At 34.2% G+C, this 23247-nt stretch overlaps 1 protein-coding gene across 1 annotated transcript; it reads left to right on the top strand.

Annotated features, from left to right (window-relative positions):
• Positions 1-923: 923 nt before the first annotated feature.
• On the top strand, positions 924-2580 carry LOC132805078 (18.5 kDa class I heat shock protein-like). Its single transcript, XM_060819840.1, has 2 exons — positions 924-1032; positions 2327-2580. The coding sequence occupies exons 1-2, from the start codon at positions 924-926 to the stop codon at positions 2578-2580; spliced, it is 363 nt and encodes a 120-aa protein (XP_060675823.1).
• The last annotated feature ends 20667 nt before the right edge of the window (positions 2581-23247 follow it).

The raw sequence follows: 23247 nt of genomic DNA, 5'->3' as shown, positions 1-23247 counted from the left end.
TAGAACCACAAATATATAGAGCAAATTTATAAGATTAATACCAATTAATTGAAGAAGATGTAATTATTTACCTTTTTAGCGGCAATCTAATTATTGCTTCATGCTGTCCAATTCTTATTAATCATTTTTTTTTCAGCCAAAAGAACGTAATTGGTCAAACCAAATAGGTACCCCTTTTCTTTTTGCCCCTTTCATACACATGTTAAAGCAGCCAAAAAAAAATTTACATCCTTAAAACTCTTCATCCCCAAGTGGGTCACTGTAAAATAATTTCTTGAAAAACTAGAAACCAAATTAATCTCCTACCCCAAAAAGAAAGAGGGAAAAGAAAGAGATAAAGAATGGAGTAGCACGAGTAGTAGTGGTATTAGGCATTATTTTTCACATCAGGTGCATGTGCAAATGCTATTGGAAGAGTCTTTCTTTCTTTTATATATATATATATATTTTCACATCAGGTGCATGTGCAAATGCTATTGGAAGAGTCTTTCTTTCTTTTATATATATATATATATATATATATATATATATATATATATTTTCACATCAGGTGCATGTGCAAATGCTATTGGAAGAGTCTTTCTTTCTTTTATATATATATATATATATATATATATATATATGTATGTTTAATTTGTTATTTTTACTTTTAAATGTCATGTGCTGAGATGCTTTTTAATCATTAATGGGGGAAAGATAAAGTTTCTGACAACTTGTATACCGGGGATGTCTGAAGGAATGGAATTTTTGTCAAATAAAAGAGATAGCAGTTGCAGCGTCGACCAAGATTCAGATACAACCAAATATATCAGTACAAAATGAATTGAAAGTGACAAAAGAGAATTTGCAGAGAACTAAATTTGAAAGTTTAGCACGACTCACCGTTCGTCAAGAATCTGCAGAGAACTCTCAAAGACCCTGTAATGCCGAACCCAAATCGTTCTCCTTTGTTCTTTCAACTGTCAGTTGCTTCAACAGTTCAACTCTCAAACGACTCACTGTTCTCCTTTGTTCTTAGAGAAGAAGCAGGAGGTAGAGGAAGGAGGCTTTGATGGCTGATGGAGATTGGAGATGGGGCTGGCTGGTGAGGCAGAGAAAAGAAGCAGGGGGTAGAGGAAGGAGGCTTTGATGGCTGATGGAGTTTGGAGATGGGGCTGGCTGGTGAGGCAGAGAAAAGAAGCAGGGGGTAGAGGAAGGAGGCTTTGATGGCTGATGGAGTTTGGAGATGGGGCTGGCTGGTGAGGCAGAGAGAAGAAGCAGAGGTAGAGGAAGGAGGCTTTGATGGCTGATGGAGATTGGAGATGGGGCTGGCTGGTGTGGTCTGTGGTGGCTGCGTTGTGTGCTGGAGAATAAAATGCAAAATTGAAAAATAGGGCTTGACTCTCGACTTTTGAGTTTTAGATCTGAATTTTATTTTTTTTGTTTTATTAAAAATATATTTTTTGTTTTTAAAAAATTAATAATAGAAAATTATTTGTATAAAATTTTTAATTTCTAATATTTTTTAATTATTAAATATTATATTAGTAATAAAATATTAATTTAATATTAAATTTAAATGGGTTGTAATAGGTGTATAATCGTGTCGGGTTGAAACTGACCCGTTTAATAAATGGATCGTAACGGGTCAATTTCGAGTTAAACAGGTCAACCCGAAAATGCCACGATTAAGTTTAATATTATTTTTGAACGTGTAACGATGTGTCACGTGTGACTTAATGAAGGTGACCATGTGTCACCATGTTGAGAAGCCATATGTCAAGCATGTGTAATATCATATTATTTTATTATTATTTTAAATAATAATAATATTATTAATATTATTTAATTAATTTTAATTTATTTCTTTTTTATTTCCTTTTTCTTTTCTTTTTCTTTTTCTTTTTCTTTTCTTTTCCCCACGTGGGAAAACACCTCCTTTCTCTTTTCTTTTCCTTTCCTTCCCTTCTTCTTCCTCGAGCCCGACAGAGACAAAAAAAAAAAAACACACAGACTTCTCTCTCTCTCTCTCTCTCCTTTGACTCTCTCCCCCGCTCTCTTTGATCGGCCTTTTGGCCGGATTTCAATCACCGGAAAGCCACACGCGCTGGCCACCGGTGAAGCCCAGCTCGCCGTGACCTCAGCCTCCAATTTTCCCGGCCAGTCGCCGCCGGACGCGCCCAGATCGGGCCGGTGAAGTCGGCGGCGGCCGGTTACGTTTTTCCGACGATTCTCGCCGTTTCCGACTAACCCAGCCCAACCCATACCTCTATTCCACCATTTTCTCTCGACATTTGGGACCCCTTCAAGGATTTTCCTTCCTCCTTGCTCTCTGCAAATTTCCCAGAGTTTTCTAGGGAAAATTCTGCCTTCTTGAGCACCCAAATCGATTGGAAGGATACCCCAGAAGCCCATGTGTTCAAGGCCGATGTTCCAGGTCTCAGGATGGAAGAAGTGAAGGTGGAGGTTGAAGATGATCGGGTGCTACAGATCAGCGGTGAGAGGAACGTGGAGAAGGAAGACAAGAACGATACTTGGCATCGGGTTGAGCGCAGCAGCGGGAAGTTCTTGAGGAGGTTTAGGGTTAAGGTTTTTCCATAAGAACTTGAACTTAATTGAGATCCGGGCTAATATACTACGGGTTTAGGCATGAGTCAACCAAGGTTTGTATCACTTTGTATCCCACAGATTCCTCTTCAAGATTTCTTAATGAACCATCTCCTCTCCTCATTCTTGGATATGTCATGTTAGTAAAAATAATACAAAAACCACTACCAAAACCACTACCTCATGTGTTTCGCTCAAACAAGGTCTTGGCACTCGTGTTTGTACACTAGTTTCGGCTTTTATCCATCTTTTAAGCTCACACGCTCTTGCCTTTTTCCACTCAAAGAATTATCTCAAATTTCTATTAAGACACAATCAAAACAGTAATATATCTCAAGTATGCCCTAATTAAACTTATCAATAAACTGTAACTAAAACAAGCAAATACCAAGTGAATTAATTAAATATAGTCTTAGCCTAACTAACCAAAAACAAGGTAAATCAACAAGCAATTTTTGGAATCAATAAGGATCATACCACAATATTAAGAAACCAATAATTCAAGGATAAAATCTAAAAAAGAGATTCATATAACGAACAAGAAACAAGTTGAACAAAATATGGAAAAGTTGTTGGTTGTAGTTCTTGTAATATAAGTTTTTGTTTCAAATCCTTTACCAATTTTAATCCAAACAATTTTAGCACTCAAAATTCAAAATCCAGCAACCAAATATTGAACAAATAATCAACAATCCTGCAGTTACAATTCTGTTTCCCGAAAGCAAATCCCCGATAATGATCTACCAAAACTAGCCTTTGTGCAGTAATAATTTTTTTTTTAATCTTCAACTTTACTTCTTTTTTTTAAAAAAAAAAAAACACTCATGGATTATAAACACCAACTCCAGTAGCAAGAAACAACACCAAAATTGCAATTCCAATACCAAAATTTCACCAAACCTAATCCACACTTCAAACAAAAACAAATTGCACAATTTTTAGATTTTAATGCACTATGCTTTCAAATCTCTCTCCTTTTTTTTTTTTTTTTGGAATATATGAATGCAACTAATTAAGATTAAAATAGCAAAGAAAAATCAATAAGAACCCAAATTACCAAGAACTAATATGCAAAACAACCAACAAACTAGAAAACAAAAATTTGGCTAACAAAAAGGATAAATTCAACTATGTAGAAATTTGTTTTTTTCTTGTGCAAAATGTGAATGAGACAGAAAACACCCGTAACCTAATGTTAAAGTTACAAAATAACACAAATAAAAACAAAGCAAATAAGATAGATCAAACCTGAACAAAACTCGGCTATGATATTAAATGATACGAACCTAAGTCAACTTGCTCCTAAACCTGTATTATATTAGCCTGGATCGAAAATTAAGTTCAAATTTTAATTGTCACCTTAATTTCTATTAAGAGTTTTAGGTGTTCAAAGAGAACAAAGAGAATTCTTTCTCACAAATAAATTTTCATATAATAACTAAGCTGCCTTCTCATTGAAAAATAAGCCTTTAAATATGCCAAGAGTGCAAAGTAAAAACCCTAGGATATTAGGGTAAAATTCGGCCAACATTTGTGAACAAAAGAAAATTGCCAAATTTCACACCGTTTCTGATGACGACAAGACTAGGAGCACCTCCAGATGGAGTCCAGAGCCACTTCAAATCTTTACAGGACCAATATGGCTTAATCTAAGAGGTGTTCACTCTCAAAGAAGCAAGTTCATTACTAAAGATGAGCCAAAATTGGTCCATATGAGTGGGACGTTGGAAGCCAACGTGAAAGAGAGCTTAACGCATGGAATCCTAGAATATGGTGATGTGGCAAGTTTTGATGACGTGGATGGTGATGTGGCATCATATGGTAACATGGCACTTTTTTCCATGTGAAGGGTGATATAAGCCTATGTGGCATCCAACTAAGCTTGGCTGAATCTTATAATTAGGAAACATTAAATTTTTATTTATGTCTTGTTTGGATTTTGGCATGTTGTCTATTTTACTTTTCTAATTTAGTTTTATTAGGTTTTTTAAATTACTTTCCTATTTTTGTTAGAGTTGGCTAATTAAGGAATTAAAGGCCATTTAAATTAGGAAACTAGAGGCCAAATTAGGTTTCTTAAACCTAACCAAATCAGGTTTCCTAAATTGAACCAAATTAGGTTTTCTAAACCTAACCAAATTAAGTTTCCTAAACCTAAATTAGCTTTGTAATGTATTTTGCCTACTTAAAGGCACAAAGGTGATGAATAAAGGAGATATTACAATTTTGATTAACAAGTAAGAGTGATTTTCTTGGTTCTCTAAGAACTATATCGAACTTTTCAAGCTTTGCTTGTGAAGTTCAAATTTGACTTATCAATAGGTTATTCCGCACCCTATTATGGCATCTTCACCATACCAAGGTTCTTACCTCAAATATAGATAAAAGTTCAAGGTCTTCCATTCATAACTTGTAGTTAAATGGTCCACATCAATCTTTGTTATGAGTTTAGAGGCAAGTCACTCTAGGTGATGGAATTTGGTGTTGGTTTATGTTGTTGTACCCTAGAGCACAATCATTCAAGGTGTTAGTCAAGAATGATTGTTGTTCGTTCTTGGTTCTTGATTTTGTTTTTTGGGTTTGTTAAGGTTTTGTTTCTGGTTTTAATGGAGGTTAAGGGTTCTTGAGAAGGTTGTTAGCTTTTGGGAAGAAGAAGAAAACAAATGTAGTAGTTGAGAGAGAGAGAGCCAAAATTGTTGTTTTTCAAAATTTTTTGAATATTCCTTCCTCAACATTTTCATTACAATTTTCATACTTTTAAATACATCAAAAAGACAACAAGACATGCTGCCATATTAAGTAATAAATACAAAAGCATTAAAAGTAACCAACCAAGCCAAACTACCTCAACTAACTCTAATCAATGTGTTGGGCATGCAAGAAACCTTCTTTAATGGGCAGTTATGCTTGTCTAAGGCATTTGAATTTGAAAACCAGCTCCATTTGACTTGAAAATCGGAGGAAAGCCTTTTTGAATATTAAACTGTGTTCTAGCCAAAAATCAAATAAAAAAAAGTCCATTTACCCATTCAAAAATAATCAAACCCTGAGGCAATTTTGTCCAGATTTCTGGGCAACAAAACTGCATAAGGATCAGATTGTTTAGGACTTAACTCAGCCTTCCCAGCTCCAAATTGGGCCATTCTTTTTGCTGCTGCTTCCTCTGTGTTTCTAGTTTATTATATCAAAAATTCAAATCCAAATCCCATACCTTCTTCAAACGGCATCCAAGGAAGTGGACTTATGTTGCTGGAAATACAATTCCAGCAACTAGACAAAAAGGCCGGTTAATGAGCTTAGGGCATTACAAAAAGTATATTATTCTTAAACATTACAAGATAAAATAAAATGCATGAACATAAATAATGTTTGGTCTTTGATGTTGCAAAATAAAGAGTGCAAGTGTAACCGAACTACCTTGCACATTGTGGCAAGATCACCACATTTCAACACTCCTCCTTGGTGTTCTTGCTTGAAATATTGAGAAGCTTCCTCAAGTTCTCAAATCTTGCATTTGGAAGTGGCTCAGTGAAGAAATCTGCAAGGTTATCTTCAGTCTTGATATATTCCAAGCTTACTTCTCCATTTTCTTCAAACTCCCTCAAAGAGTGATACTTCACCGGTATGTGTTTTGTCCTTCCATGTTGAACGGGGTTCTTGGCTATTAATATGGTTGAAGTGTTGTCACATTTGATGATGGTTGAACCCTCTTGAGGATAACCAAGGTCCTCTAATAATTTCCTAAGCCAAATGCATTGATTTGCACATGAAGAGCAAGCAATGTACTCTGCTTCGGCGGAGCTTTGAGCGGTTGTTGCTTGCTTCTTTGCATTCCATGAGAATGGTCCACTACCAAGTGAGAAAAGATACCCCGAAATGCTCTTCATATCATCCAAGCATCCAGCCCAATCACTATCCGAGTAGGCCATTAATCTCATCACATCTTGCCTATCATACCAAACTCCAAAGTCTTGTGTTCCTTTTAAGTATTTAAGAATTCTTTTGGCACCTACAAAATGATTTTGGGATGGTGTTTGCATATATCTAAACAAAACACATGTGGCATGCATAATATCTGGTCTTGATGAACATACATAGAGCAAATTTCCTATCATGCTTCTATATAGGGTCGGGTTTACCTTTGGTGTGCCATCCTCCTTCTTGTATTTGTCTCCTTGGCTCATTGGTGTTAACATTGGCTTGCATTCATCAAGGTTGAACTTTTTCAAAAGATCTTTGATGTATTTCTCTTGAGATATGAGGATACCCCTAGAGCATTGCATCACTTCCACTTCAAGGAAGTAATTCATTTCACCAAGGCTTGACTTGTCAAACTCCTTTTCAAGTTCATTTTTCAAAACTTCCACACTCTTTTCATTTTCACCCGTGACCAACAAATCTGATGTGTAAAATCAACTCGCAAGTGCACGAATCGTTTTCAAGTAATAAAGTGGAAAAATAGGGTTGTCGTACCCAAGGGGTTAAGTATTAAGTACCAAAGATAATTAGGTTTTGATAATATTTGAACTAAAATTTAAGATGGCAATTGAAAACTAAATAAACTAAATTAAACAAAAGCAATCAATTAAAATTAGATCAATTTCAAGTAAGAGAGAGAATTGAATAATTATGAATACTAGGGCATTTGATTTTACCACTAACTATTCCAATTTAATTACTTAAATATGTGAATTTAATTAACTAGTAATTTTGTTAACCACACTTAATCATAAAATTAATCAAAAGTAGTTTCCACTCACAATTGATAATATTCACATAACCTAATTTATTCCTTCCGGCCTATAAATTAAATCATGCAAATTCATTAAGCATAGATTAAGCAAATAATATGGCATGAGACATAATTATTTTCCAATCAATTATGCATTCATGTAAATCATTGGAGATCCATAATATTATCCTTTTCCAAGCTCAAATATTATTAAAATCATTCATTCCTTCCGGCCTATGAAAGCATTAAGTATACCAATGATTTATTAACAAAATATATTGCTAATTAAATAAAAGTCAACATATATTAAAATAATTAAACATTCATAGTTAGGGCTGCATCATAGCCCTAGCTATGAAAATTAGTTCATGGTAAAAATAATTTCAACATCCATAATTAAAAATAATAAGATTCACAATTAAAGAGAAAGGAAAAGAGAATAAAAACTATTGAAGAAATTCTCCTCCAAGAGCTCTCAAAGTCGTAGCCTTCTTCTCCAAGCAAGCCCACGTCTCTCTACCTCCTCCAAGCTCTCCAATTGATCTTCTAAAACTCTAAAACTTTAAAACCCTAGAACCCTTAAGAGAATCTTAGCAACTCCCAAAATTTGGTTTGTTTCTATTTAAGCCTCCTAAAAGCTCTTAAATAACTCTCTACTTGTATATCTTCCTTCAATGTGGTGGGGGCTATATATATAGGACCTTGGGATTCTTTTTCTCTCTTTATTTTCAATGTGGGAGTCTTGGAAGATACCTTTTTTAGGCCATGAAAAGAGTTGGACGAATTTCATATGTAAAAAGGAAACTGTATATTACTTGCTCTCTACTACTTTCCTTTTATCTAATTCCTCCTAAAAAAATAGTTAATTAGTCTAATTTACCCTTAATGAAGCATGTGACATGACATGTGCCTCATTAATGATAAATTAACCAATTATTGCCACTTGTTTTTATCTTGGCCCTCAAATTGCCTTGATTCTCTCTTTTGATCAATGGTGGAGATTTAACTAGAATATTCCTTTTTATAAATTCCAAACTTTAAATGATGATAACTCTTTGCTCGCACCTCGAAATCCAAAAATAACGAGACATTTGAAATCCTCAGATCGTGATGATTCATATGACATCCACTTCCACCATGAAATTCCTGATAGAATCTTTATGGAATCTTCAAGGTATCTTTTTTGAATCTTTTTAATGCTTAGTCCGTTCGAGCTCAAATCTTGCTTCCCACCATAATTCGACCCAAGGAATCCATTTTTATGGTTGTTTTCTTAAAATTCTTCCTCTTTTTCCTAGATTAAGAAAAATACATAATTAAGTATCTTTCCATAATAAATTAACACAAACTAACAAATATTAAGCTATAAATATGGCATAAAATCATCAATATTTTAAGACCTAACAAATACCCCCAAACTTAAGATTTGCTAGTCCCTAGCAAAGAAAAAGAATAAGAAAATGAAATTTTATTTAAAGAACATAAGATACTTTAATGAGGTACCTCAAAGATTGTACAACATATGACTTTTCAAATGGTTTCAAAGTAATTATGTAACTCAATACCTTATATTCTATCCAACATATATGATACTTCCAATGTGTGTGTGTGGAAATCAAATTATACACTTAATTATCATATGCTTGAATAAATTTATAAGAATTAGAAATTGATAATAAAGTATGAACTACCATATGCTTGACTTAATTATCACTCTCCACTAATGTAGGTTAATGCACCACCTTAAATCATTAGGACTTCATGGTTTCTATTGTTAAGGCTAATGGATAAGGATAAAGAAAGAAAAGGATAAGATATAATAAATCAAAGAAAGAAAGCTAAAATTAAATATCAATGAATAAATTACTTGTAAAATTTGTTTCTTTATTATAACTTCTTCAATTTCAATATCCTTTTTCTCCTTTTTATTGTGCATATATTCTTCAAATCACACATATTCTTTCTTTATTTCTTTTTTTTTTTTTTCTTTTCCACTAAACCCCCAAACTTATTTTTCTTCTTATTCCACATTCAAACCTCCAATTTACACAAAAATGCATACTAGAGCCAAATTCACCAAATACTTAACCTCCAAACTTTATTTATTTATTTTTTTCCTTTTTTTCTTTTTCAATGCTCAAACAAGCTCACAAGCATATATTCATATCAATTCAATTAAAGCTCTCTTTGTAGTATGTTCAAGGTAGAAAAAAGAAATTTAAGGCTCAAAAAGGGTAAGTAAATGTGCTTTAATGAAGAAAAGGCTCTAATACATCTTTATGCATCCTAAAGGCTCAAATAAGGTACTAGTGGAAGATAATGTATTAGGTTGGCTTGAAGGCCAACCGAGAGCACTACTTGTGGCCTTAAGGATGTGGCCACATATAGGTTCTCGGCTTCTTCATTCACCACATTGGCTTGTTGTCTCCTTTGCTTGCATACTTTGGCAATGTGGCCTTTTCCTCCATATCTTTCACAAGATGCATCCGGCCTCCAAAAACACTTGGATGGTGGATGTCCAAGCTTCTTGCAATGAGGGCAAGGTGGATGCCCTCCTCGGTTTTGATGGCTTTGTTGTTCTTCTTGTTGATTCCATCCACTTTTGTTGTTGTTTGTGTTGTTGTTGGTTGTAAAACCGGATTGGTTGGTGTTGTTGCTCTTCCTTCCTTTATTTTTCTTTTTAGTTCCGTAGCCACCATAGAATGCACTCTCTATGGTCTCCTCCTTTCTAATGGCTCTCTTTTGTTCGGTTGCTTGAAGAGCATTGATGAGCTCACTCAAGGTTATTTCACTAAGATTTCTAGATTCTTCAAGGGAGGAAATCTTAGCTTCAAACCTTTCGGGTAAGCTCACCAATACTTTTTCTACTACCCTTTGATCGGTCAATTGCTCACCAAGGACCCGAATTTGATTTACCACTTTGAGCATCCTTTCCGTGAAATCCTTGGCAAGCTCATTCTCCTTCATCTTCAAGGTCTCAAACTCTCTTCTTAAGTTTAAAACTTGCATTTGCCGAGTTCTAGTATTTCCATGGAACTCCTCTTGAAGCTTTATCCAAACCTCTCTAGCACTTGTGCATTACATTATTCATGTAAAAATGGAATCACTCACGGAGGAGTGCAAGGTAGTGAGGGCCTTGAACCCCTTGGCAACTTCGGCCTCATGTGCATTTCTTTGTACTTGGGTTGCATTAGCTCTCAACTCTTCCACTACATAACCTTCTTCTATGACTTCCCATAAACTAAAGGCTTGAAGGTAGGCTTTCATTTTCATACTCCAAATGGAATAGTTTTGGTCTTCAAACTTAGGTGGTGCTGGGGTTGCAAAGGATTGTGAGGCCATTTGAAAAAATGGTTTTTGAAAAGTTTTGAAAAATGGACACAAGAACAAAATCTCGGGTGGTGGTGTTTTGATGAGTTTCAACTAGTCTTTTTGGGTGGTTTTGGTTTCGGTTGGAAGGCTTTAGGTGGGGGATCCTCTCACAAATAAAATGGTCTAGGTTGAAAGCTCACAAGGTCCTAAATAATTACTCTATACTATGATACCATGATGGAATTTGGTATAGGTTTATGTTGTTGTACCCTAGAGCACCATCAATCAAGGTGTTAGTCAAGAATGATTGTTGTTCGTTCTTGGTTCTTGATTTTGTTTTTTGGGTTTGTTAAGGTTTTGTTTATGGTTTTAATGGAGGTTTAGGATTCTTGAGAAGGTTGTTAGCTTTTGGGAAGAAGAAGAAAACAAATGTAGTAATTGAGAGAGAGAGAGAGCCAAAATTGTTATTTTTCAAAATTCTTTGAATATTCCTTCCTCAACGTTTTCATTACAATTTTCATACTTTTAAAAATACATCAAAAAGACAATAAGACATGCTGTCATATTGAGTAATAAATACAAAAGCATTAAAAGTAACCAACCAAGCCAAACTACCTCAACTAACTCTAATCAATGTGCTGGGCATGCAAGAAACCTTCTTTAATGGGCAGTTATGCTTGTCTAAGGCATTTGAATTTGAAAACCAGCTCCATTTGACTTGAAAATTGGAGGGAAGCCTTTTTGAATATTAAACTGTGTTCTAGCCAAAAACCAAATAAAACAAAGCCCATTTTCCCATCCAAAAATAATCAAACCCGAGGCAGTTTTGTCTAGATTTCTGGGTAACAAAACTGCACAAGGGTCAGATTGTTTAGGGCTTAACTCAGCCTTCCCAGCTCCAAATTGGGCCATTCTTTTTGCTGCTACTTCCTCTGCGTTTCTAGTTTATTATATCCAAAATTTAGATCCAAATCCCAAACCTTCTTCAAATGGCATCCAAGGAAGTGGATTTATGTTGCTGGAAATACAATTCCAGCAACTAGACAAAAAGGCCCTAAGCTATAGTTAATGAGTTTAGGGCATTACAAAAAGTATATTGTTCTTAAACATTACAAGATGAAATAAAATGCATGAACATAAATAATTTTGAAATAAGGATTAATTAATTGACAATCAAAATAATAAAATTCTAACTTTCCTAGAGTAATTTCTCCAGCAACTAAATAAATAAAAACCAAAATAAAGACTATTTCCTAAAACAAAAGTCAAATGTTTAAATTAGGAAAGTAGTTGACTAATTTTCAAACTAAGCTTTTTTTTATCAATCACCATGACATGCAGGATGCCAAATAGGATTAATATTGATTTGCATACATTGCTCATAGATTGGAATAAGTTAAACTTACTTGATCAACCAAAGAAGTCAAAGCCTACACCAAAACAAGCACTTTCGACCTACGTGAAGCTTCATGTGCAAATGTGCTATTTGAATACTTTTGCTTCTGTTTTGGTATGATTTCATGGTCCCTTGGAGTGCTCAATCACGTTGAGCTGCCTGGAGTCCATAAAAGTACCAAAATAGCTTGTCGAGTCTATTTCGGCCTTCATAACTTGGATGCATGAGATAGGCTTTAGATCTTCAGATATTGTCATACCTTCTTGAGATTTAATCATACTTTGTATGAAGCTAACCAGATTGTCCTTAAATCTCATGGTTTGTGCTCTTGTGATTGGCCCTGTCTTCATTTGTACAATATTAGCACCTCAGTGGGTAGTTAGTTGTACAGGTAGGGGTGGATACTTGTAACACCCCGTCCCGAACCATGTCGGAAATTTTTGCACGTTGACCAAAGTTGACCGTTGACTTTGACCCAAAGGGTCAAAAGTTGACTATTTGACTCGATTGGAATTCTAGGTTGACTGAGGTACCGTTACGAAGTACACATTGGCACGAGTTCGTAGACTAGTAGCACGTTAAAAACGGAGCTACGGTTTGAAAGTTATGAGCAAAATAAGTTGAGGTCCAAACTGTCCAAGGGGTGCCGGAGTTGACTTTTTATTCATGCAAAGTTGAGCGTTGACTCATGCATGGTTGTGAAGTATACCTGGCAATTCGGGTTCGTGGGTCGGGTTCGTGTCAACCCGTTTAATAATCGTGTCAAAAATGCCTAACCCGAACACGACCCATTTATTAATCGTGTCAGGTATCCAAAACACTAACCCGACCTGTTTATAAACAGGTCAACACGACACGACCCGTTTAACACGATTATTTTAACGGGTCGTGTTGATCTATTAATCCGTTAACCTGAAATTGACCTATTAATCCGAAAATTAACCTATTAACCCGTTAACCCGAAAATTGACCTATTAACCCGAAAACTAATCGATTAACCCGTTAACCCGAAAATTAACCTATTAACCCGAAAACTAACCTATTTATTAAAATAACTTATTTAAAATGCCAAAAATTATAATTCACAATACATAAGTCTTAATATGTGCTAAAAAAGACAAATTCAATACACCAACATAAAATTTAATGTCCTAATAATAGTAAAACACCAATACAAAATAAAATAAATGGTATCAAATTGTTATCATAATACATATAAAACCAAAGGAAAAAGGACATAACTATCATTATGCTCCAAATTTATTTATCGATGTCCAGATTCCAAACCAAATATGTCGATTTTTGGTGCTCAACAATCCAGCCTGGGATCATAATATCAAAATAAAAAAAAAAATCAATTAAATATAATACAAAAGTTAAAATGTTAAAATAAAATAAAATAAATTAAATAAATTTTAACATTGATATTACCTTATGCTTGAGTATTAGCATAATTAGAGCATTGACTTGAAGATTTTTCTTTATTGATATCACAGCTCAAAACATCTTCAGTAAGATCCTCAAGTTGTGCTTCAAATTTTTCTTGCATTCCATAAATTAGTGAAACAAAAAAATCATTAATAAAATAAATTAGTGAAACAAAAAAATTATTAATATATGCAAATGAAATAAAGAAAACATTAATAAAAATAATTACCTCTTTGCCCAAATAACCAATCTCTTGTACAAACTATCGCTTCAACAGTGCTAGGCTTTAATGAACTACGAAATTGATCTAATACTCGTCCACCAATGCTAAAAGCAGATTCAGAAGCAACGATGGATATAGGGATACTCAATAGATCACGAGCCATTGAAGCAACTTCAGGATAACGAAACTGATTTGCTTTCCAATAATCAAGCACATTCAATTCAATTTCAGTAGCCATCCTTGGCTCCTCTAAATAAAGCTCCAATTGTGATTTTTGTGTATTGGCACCTAACTCTTCAATTTCACAAATATTAAATTCCTACAGTGTTAGAAAATAAAAATTTCAATAAGATTATTTTTCAAAAAATTATAAATAATCACTAATTAACACAAATACAAACAATTAAAATTAATAAAAAATTTAAGAGTTATTTACTTTCAAAATGGAACTAGCTGTCTTTCTAAAAGAAATGACATCTTCTCCAACACCACAAGATGTGTTACTCTTTTCTTTCTCCAAAGAATGTGTAGAAGATGTCAAAGATCTTTTTTGAACATACTCCTTAAATATTGAAAATAATTTGCTCTTCACACGTATAAACTCAATAGAACCACTTGCTCCATAAATTTTTCTATAACACCAATCTACCAATTGAAGCTTATATCGAGGATCCACAACCACTGCAATGGCTAATATCAAACTAAATTCTGACCAATACTTCTCAAATTTTTTAAGCATTTGATTAGCCATGGTTCTCAAGTAATCATCCTCACTTTCAATATTTTCCTTCAATGTAACATAACAAAAGAAAACCGAGGAAAAGTACAAATTTGAAGTAGGATATTTAGTGCCCGAAAATATGCAAGTGATATCATAAAACAAACCCAAGAATCTACTTATCTTTTCAATCTTCTCCCACTCATGACTAGAAGGACAACTTTTATAATTTGAATCAGTTAGCTCCAAATGACAAAAGGCACGTCGATAGTACAATGCACTTTCAAGCATTAAATATGTAGAGTTCCATCTAGTAGGCACATCTTGCCTCAAACCTCTCTTAGAGTCCATTGACAACAATTTAACACATTCTAAAAACTTCTGTTTTCTTACTTGTGACCCTCTTACATATTTAATACTTTCCCGAATCTTATGAACAACATTATCAATATCTTTCAACCCATCTTGTACTACCAAATTAATGATATGAGCACAACATCTAAGATGAAAAAAATCACCATCACAAACTACAGCCCCCTTTAATTGCAATTGAGTAACTAACATATCAACAGAGACATCATTGGCAGAAGCATTATCCAAAGTTAAAGAAAATAACTTTGTCTCAATTCCCCATTCACACAACAAAGAGTATAGTTTTTCTGCCAATGCTATACCGGTATGTGGAGGTGGCATATAACAGAAATTTAACACTCTCTTTTGCAAGATCCACTCTTTGTCAATGAAATGGCAAGTAAGACATATATATCCATCAGTAGTTGCAGAAGTCCATAAATCAGAAGTCAAACAAATTCTACCAGGAGTTGCATCCAACATGCATTTTATCCTACATTTTTCCTTCAAATGCATTTTAAGAACATCCGACTTAGCAGTATTTCTAGAAACAAGTTGTATATCAGGATGTAAATATTGAAATATGGTTCTAATTCCCTCATACTCAACAAATTGGAAAGGCAAATCATGCATGATTATGGCCGAAGTTACCAATTCTCGAAAATGCTCAAAGTTAAATTTAGATGCATTCAATGAGATAGTCCCTCTATCTTGAGATATCAATAATTGACCAATATCATGAGTGTCTCTTTTCACACAATTTTTCAAATGACGCACCAAATTTCCCGTTCCATATTTACTATCACAAAGATAAATGGTACCACAATCTTTACATTTACATTTTTGCTTACCATCAACATCCAAAGGAAGCACATCAAAGTAAGACCAAACCTTTGAAGTGAGTTTTCTCTTGCGTTTCACTTTATGCCCACTTGTGACTCCCTCCATAGGACTTGCAACATCTTCTAAATTAATAGGCATTTCAAAGCTACTTGATTCAAGATTTATTTGAAGTCCATCCATGTTTATCTACATGTTTTCAAACCAAAAAAAAATATATATTAAAATAAAATATTATAACAACCTTATAATAAACATGTATTCACAAAGCAAAATATATTCACACATATGCACATATATAATTTTTTCATTTCCCAAGCTATAAGAGCTACAAGATGGCTAAATATCTATGCAATCTTCCAAATTAGTACTTCCAAGTTCCAACAATGACAATTTAGCTAATATGCATTGTCATTTCTTATTTGAGTCATCAACATTTTTTAAAGTTAAAATTTGTCTAATTCTTTCCTTTTTAATCTATACAGTACTCAAGCATATGAAGTAAAATACAATATAAAATGTATTCTAAACTACAAAATTAAAATGAAGCAAGAGAAAATGAGAAATACCACAAAAATGAAGAGGATCGAGAGCATTAACAAATTGTTTCTTGATAAATACCAACTCTAACATAAGCATTTACATATATAGGAGATAGATTAAATAAAAAGACCAAAAAAATTATATTACATTCATTTTATAACCACAAATATTAAGAATAAATATGTAAAAGTAACATTAATTAATTGGAGAGTAAGGAAAAGAAAATTATCTAAAAACCATATCTGTCCATTTAGAACCACAAATATATAGAGCAAATTTATAAGATTAATACCAATTAATTGAAGAAGATGTAATTATTTACCTTTTTAGCGGCAATCTAATTATTGCTTCATGCTGTCCAATTCTTATTAATCATTTTTTTTTCAGCCAAAAGAACGTAATTGGTCAAACCAAATAGGTACCCCTTTTCTTTTTGCCCCTTTCATACACATGTTAAAGCAGCCAAAAAAAAATTTACATCCTTAAAACTCTTCATCCCCAAGTGGGTCACTGTAAAATAATTTCTTGAAAAACTAGAAACCAAATTAATCTCCTACCCCAAAAAGAAAGAGGGAAAAGAAAGAGATAAAGAATGGAGTAGCACGAGTAGTAGTGGTATTAGGCATTATTTTTCACATCAGGTGCATGTGCAAATGCTATTGGAAGAGTCTTTCTTTCTTTTATATATATATATATATTTTCACATCAGGTGCATGTGCAAATGCTATTGGAAGAGTCTTTCTTTCTTTTATATATATATATATATATATATATATATTTTCACATCAGGTGCATGTGCAAATGCTATTGGAAGAGTCTTTCTTTCTTTTATATATATATATATATATATATGTATGTTTAATTTGTTATTTTTACTTTTAAATGTCATGTGCTGAGATGCTTTTTAATCATTAATGGGGGAAAGATAAAGTTTCTGACAACTTGTATACCGGGGATGTCTGAAGGAATGGAATTTTTGTCAAATAAAAGAGATAGCAGTTGCAGCGTCGACCAAGATTCAGATACAACCAAATATATCAGTACAAAATGAATTGAAAGTGACAAAAGAGAATTTGCAGAGAACTAAATTTGAAAGTTTAGCACGACTCACCGTTCGTCAAGAATCTGCAGAGAACTCTCAAAGACCCTGTAATGCCGAACCCAAATCGTTCTCCTTTGTTCTTTCAACTGTCAGTTGCTTCAACAGTTCAACTCTCAAACGACTCACTGTTCTCCTTTGTTCTTAGAGAAGAAGCAGGAGGTAGAGGAAGGAGGCTTTGATGGCTGATGGAGATTGGAGATGGGGCTGGCTGGTGAGGCAGAGAAAAGAAGCAGGGGGTAGAGGAAGGAGGCTTTGATGGCTGATGGAGTTTGGAGATGGGGCTGGCTGGTGAGGCAGAGAAAAGAAGCAGGGGGTAGAGGAAGGAGGCTTTGATGGCTGATGGAGTTTGGAGATGGGGCTGGCTGGTGAGGCAGAGAGAAGAAGCAGAGGTAGAGGAAGGAGGCTTTGATGGCTGATGGAGATTGGAGATGGGGCTGGCTGGTGTGGTCTGTGGTGGCTGCGTTGTGTGCTGGAGAATAAAATGCAAAATTGAAAAATAGGGCTTGACTCTCGACTTTTGAGTTTTAGATCTGAATTTTATTTTTTTTGTTTTATTAAAAATATATTTTTTGTTTTTAAAAAATTAATAATAGAAAATTATTTGTATAAAATTTTTAATTTCTAATATTTTTTAATTATTAAATATTATATTAGTAATAAAATATTAATTTAATATTAAATTTAAATGGGTTGTAATAGGTGTATAATCGTGTCGGGTTGAAACTGACCCGTTTAATAAATGGATCGTAACGGGTCAATTTCGAGTTAAACAGGTCAACCCGAAAATGCCACGATTAAGTTTAATATTATTTTTGAACGTGTAACGATGTGTCACGTGTGACTTAATGAAGGTGACCATGTGTCACCATGTTGAGAAGCCATATGTCAAGCATGTGTAATATCATATTATTTTATTATTATTTTAAATAATAATAATATTATTAATATTATTTAATTAATTTTAATTTATTTCTTTTTTATTTCCTTTTTCTTTTCTTTTTCTTTTTCTTTTTCTTTTCTTTTCCCCACGTGGGAAAACACCTCCTTTCTCTTTTCTTTTCCTTTCCTTCCCTTCTTCTTCCTCGAGCCCGACAGAGACAAAAAAAAAAAAACACACAGACTTCTCTCTCTCTCTCTCTCTCCTTTGACTCTCTCCCCCGCTCTCTTTGATCGGCCTTTTGGCCGGATTTCAATCACCGGAAAGCCACACGCGCTGGCCACCGGTGAAGCCCAGCTCGCCGTGACCTCAGCCTCCAATTTTCCCGGCCAGTCGCCGCCGGACGCGCCCAGATCGGGCCGGTGAAGTCGGCGGCGGCCGGTTACGTTTTTCCGACGATTCTCGCCGTTTCCGACTAACCCAGCCCAACCCATACCTCTATTCCACCATTTTCGACCCCTCTGAGTCCATTTCCGAGGTTAGATTGCCCAAAATCCCCACCGTTTGAGAGATCCCTCAAGTTTAAATCCGGCCGAAGCTTTCCGGCCAAATTCCGGCCACCTCCGGTGGAATTGGGGTCGATGGAGTCCGGATTTGTAATCCTCGTCGCTCAAGCTTCGATTTGGTATATTATTCGACTATTTTGGATAACGTTTGTGTTTGACGCCCCGGGTACCGGATATTATTATCCGATTAAAATATTAATTTATTTGACTGTGTGTGGATTTTGTTCTAGGAGCACGGGTGAGTCATGGAATTGATCCCATGGTAGATCTTAGGTTAATTGCGTGCTCCAGGTGAGTGACCCACCTTCAAAAATTATTTTGGCCAATTAATTATGTTTAATTGGTATTTAAATCATGCTCATGTGGTACGATTTAATTATTATTTTATTGTGGTTTAATTTACTTATTATGTATGAGCAAGGTATATTTAGGTAAAAATCGTACGAGGTTTTAAGTATTATTTTCGGGCATAATTGGGTTAATTATTTTATGAAAATATTTGTTTAAATTGTATAAATTATGCCCGCGGTATTTTAATTGTTGCACCTTGTGTTACGAGAAAATTTTGGTTTATTTGTTATTGATGTTTTCGTACCGGATTGTGAAAAGGGAATATGTGGGATGGTATTTTGTGAAAATTTGGTATATTTCTCACGGTAATTTTGGAAAATGGTACGATTGGTTTAATAATTATTTTAGACGTATTCACACAGTATTGGTGTTCTGGTATATGTATATGTGGTTCAGCGCGCAAGTATTATTATTTCACCCATGAGTTGCCATTGGACCGTGGCAGGCAATTTTGTTATTGGCCACAGCTGCCCCCCTCTTTGGCCGGGATGATGGTTTCAGCAGCGGTATTGTCGGGACGCCGAAATGCCGTTTGCAAGTTTCTCTCTTTAATCTCCCCGCCAGTCGGTGCTTAGGAGGGCATCACCGGTATATGGTGTGGTGCGTCAAGTACAAATTTTTCGGATAGAAATTTCAAACCCCAAAGAGTACAAATTATTTATTATAATTTATTGCAGTTTATTTATATTTGGGATATTTAATTATTTATTTGTTGTTTATTAAATTATTTGGTCCCTTGGTTTTCGGGAAGTACGAATATCGGGTTTTGTGAAAATATTTTAAAAGGGGAACATTTCCAACGGAGTGAATAGTGAGGGTTTTGAGAGAAATTGTTACTTCAAATGTTTATTTATTTATTTGTTCGGTATTGATTTATTAAATGCCTTTATTTGGTATACTAATTAATATTAAAGGTGTACAGTAGATAGGGTCACTCACTGAGATGATTAGCATCTCACACTCTTAAATTCCGTTCCCCTAGGTCCAGGTTGGAGACGTTGATTGTCCAGGGCGAGCCGGACGTCTCAGTTCGTTGCCAAAGTCCAAGAAGTATTTCTTCCTTTTTTCTCTCTATCTTGTATTGCTTTTTATCTGTCATGGTATTAATTCCACATTTGTTGTATAATGCTCTATATACTGTATTGGACATGTAGTTATCATTTATACACGGGGTTGCTGCTGTTATTATTTGAAGTGCTGTAAATTTGTGGAAACAAATTGTAGTAATGTGGGAGGAATAAGGCGATGAATTTTTGAAGTGTGTTTTCAGTGCAGGTAATTTTTGGTTAGTCCTACCCTTAGGGGAGGTGCTGCCGGATTTTCCGTCGAAAGGTTCAGTGGTATTTCCCTGGGATCAGAGCTTGTCTAGGGTTCCGGGGAAAGAATTCTGGATGGGTCCTGACATACTCGTCAGGTTTAACTTCTCCGAATATAATAGAATATGGTAAAAGCCTTTTCTTAAGGATAAGAGTTTCCACTACTAAAGATTTCAAACTTTAGCCAGTTTGGCTTTAAGTTCCACAATTTTCCAAATCTTATCACCTTGTACAAAACCAACCTAATGATTAAAGTATGATCACAAAGGTTAAACGTTCATTGAAAGCTTTCTCGTCCAACTTCACCGAGATGACATTGCCATTTTTAGAAGGAAGGTGCCATCAATGTGGAATCAACATGTTAGTGCCACTGAACATTGAAACATACATTTTCTTCTTAGATTTGAAAAGGCTATTGATGATAACCCGCCTATAGCCGTACAATCAACAATTCGCTGGGATGTTGATCTTATGCAACTAAAAGCTGGACCAATTATAAAGGGCTCAAGCTAAGAGGTTTAAGGACAATATGGTAAGCTTCATAAAAGAGTAATTAAATCTCAAGATGGTGTACTAATATTAGAATATTCTAAACTCGTGATGAGTATCCAAGTTGTGAAGGTAGAAATGGACTCGGGATGGTATTTTGGTGCATTTGAGGACTTCAGGTAGCCAGGTTTGAGTTTGTTGGCCTATGAACATCTTTGAGCTCACCAAGGCAGAAGCAAGGGCATCCAAGCGCGTCCGAAGTCACACAAGCTTTAACATGGTTAGATTTGCATGAATTGACACTAAGAAGGAGTTTACTTGCAATCCAAGCAAGCTTTTATCGTTCCAATCCATGGCAATGTGTGAGGACTAGTTATAATCCTATTTAGCATTCTACATGGCATATTGGATCTTACTTGGAGCCTAAATTAGATGGTGATTGAACAAAAACAATTTATTTAGAAAACTAGTCAACTACGTTCCAAATTTGGAAATTTAACTTTTAAATTAGGAAATTATTTTTGTTTTGGTTTTTATTTAATTATTTGCTAGAGAAATTTATTTAGGAAAATTTTTATTGTAAATTAATTAATTCCTTTTTCAAAATTAGGAATTAATTAATACAACATATAATAGGAAGGACAAAAGGCAATATGACAATTTCACTTTCTAAACCCTAATGGCCGATTTTATATATTGTTTTTAGTATTTGTTTTTGTCACTTTAACCTATTTAAGGGTTTATTTTGTCAATAATAGACACAACATTATTCATATAGAAATAACTTGTGAGAAAGATCTTTCTTTGTTTTTTTAAAACACATAGAACTCCTTTAGAGAACTAGTGTTTTAGCTTGACTTATCAATAGGATATTCCATAACCTATCGTGACATTTTTGATATACCAAGATTTTTACTTACAAGTTGTGTAGGGGTCAAGGTGACTAGTAGAATCTGAATTTAATTTCGAGCCGGACTAATTAAATATGGTTTTAGGAGTAAGTTGATCTTGGTTCATATCATTTGGTATCAATGTTGAATTCTATTCAAGTTTGATCTATCTTATTTGCTTTACTTTATTTTTGTGTTATTCTACAATTTTAACATTAGGTTAAGGTTGTTCTATACTCATACACATTATGCATTAGAAAAAAAAATTTTCCTAGCCAAATTAGGTTTCCATTTTGTTAGCCAAATTTTTGCTTTCTAATTCGTTGGTTGGTTTGCATATTTGTTCTTAGTAATTTAGATTATTATTGATTTTTCCTTGCTATTTTAATCTAAATTAGTTGCATTAATTTATTAAAAAAAAAAAAGAAAGAGTGGAATTTTTCAAACATATTGGGTAAACTCTAAAATTGTGCAATTTGTTTTTAGCTTGAAAGGTAGAATTGGGTTTGATAAGTTACTTGGCATTGGAGTTACAGTTTCTGGTGGTAATTGTGCTGCTGGAGTTTGTTTTGATACTATTTTGATTTGTGATAAAAAAAAAAAAAAAAGTTGTGTAAAAGACCGGTTTGTGAAGTTGAAAATTTGAGTTTGATTGGATTTGGAAAATTTTGTTAGAATTATTGTTTACTCAATCAATATTGGTTGCATGATATTTGAATATTGGTGTGCTAATTGGTTTATGGATTTGATACAAAGACTTAAGTTATGAGAACTACAACCAACAACAATCTCATATTTTATTTGAATTGCATTCTTGTTGATTGTTTGAATTCTTCTCCTAATTTTATTCTTTAATTTCGGCATCTTAATTTTCTAGATTATTTCCTTTCTGTATTAAAAAAAAATTGCCTTGGTTATTTTCCTTGCTCTCGGATAGTAAAGCTGAGAGTTAGGTTTCTAAATTTACTCAGAATTTGCTTGCTTTTGTTTATATTTTATTGATAAGTTTAATTAGAACATACTTGTGATCAAATTGCTAGTTTTAAGTGTGTTGTATTAAAATTTTGAGATAATCTTTAAGTCGAAAAAGACAAGAGAGTGTGAGCTTATAATTATTAGGCTTAAAAAGCTGAAACTAGTGTGAAACATTAGTGAATGAGACCCTGTTTGAGTGATACACGTGAGGGAGTGAACTTGTTGAGGTTTCTTGCATTATTTCACTAACATGATAAATTCAAGACTAAGAATGGGAGGTGACTCAATAAGAGACTTGGATAGGATTTCGTGCGGTTCAAAGAAGAATCTAGAGCATCGAGAAATTCATCAGAACCTACTGACATGCAAGCGGTGTTAGAGCAATTGCAAAGGGTGAATGCTCGATTTGATCAAAGGCTGGACAGATTTGAGAACTCATAGGGAAGATCGAATCCTAGGATGGAACCATAAGGAGGTCATGGTTAAGGTAGAGGAGGCTATAAACATTTTAGGGAAGAAGTTGATGAAGGTGACTTTGGAGACAATTTTGAA

Source organism: Ziziphus jujuba, chromosome 8 (genome assembly GCF_031755915.1).
Source record: "Ziziphus jujuba cultivar Dongzao chromosome 8, ASM3175591v1".
Lineage (NCBI taxonomy): Eukaryota > Viridiplantae > Streptophyta > Magnoliopsida > Rosales > Rhamnaceae > Ziziphus > Ziziphus jujuba.
The sequence above is the reverse complement of the archived record's forward strand: the minus strand, read 5'-3'. Positions and strand labels throughout refer to the sequence as shown.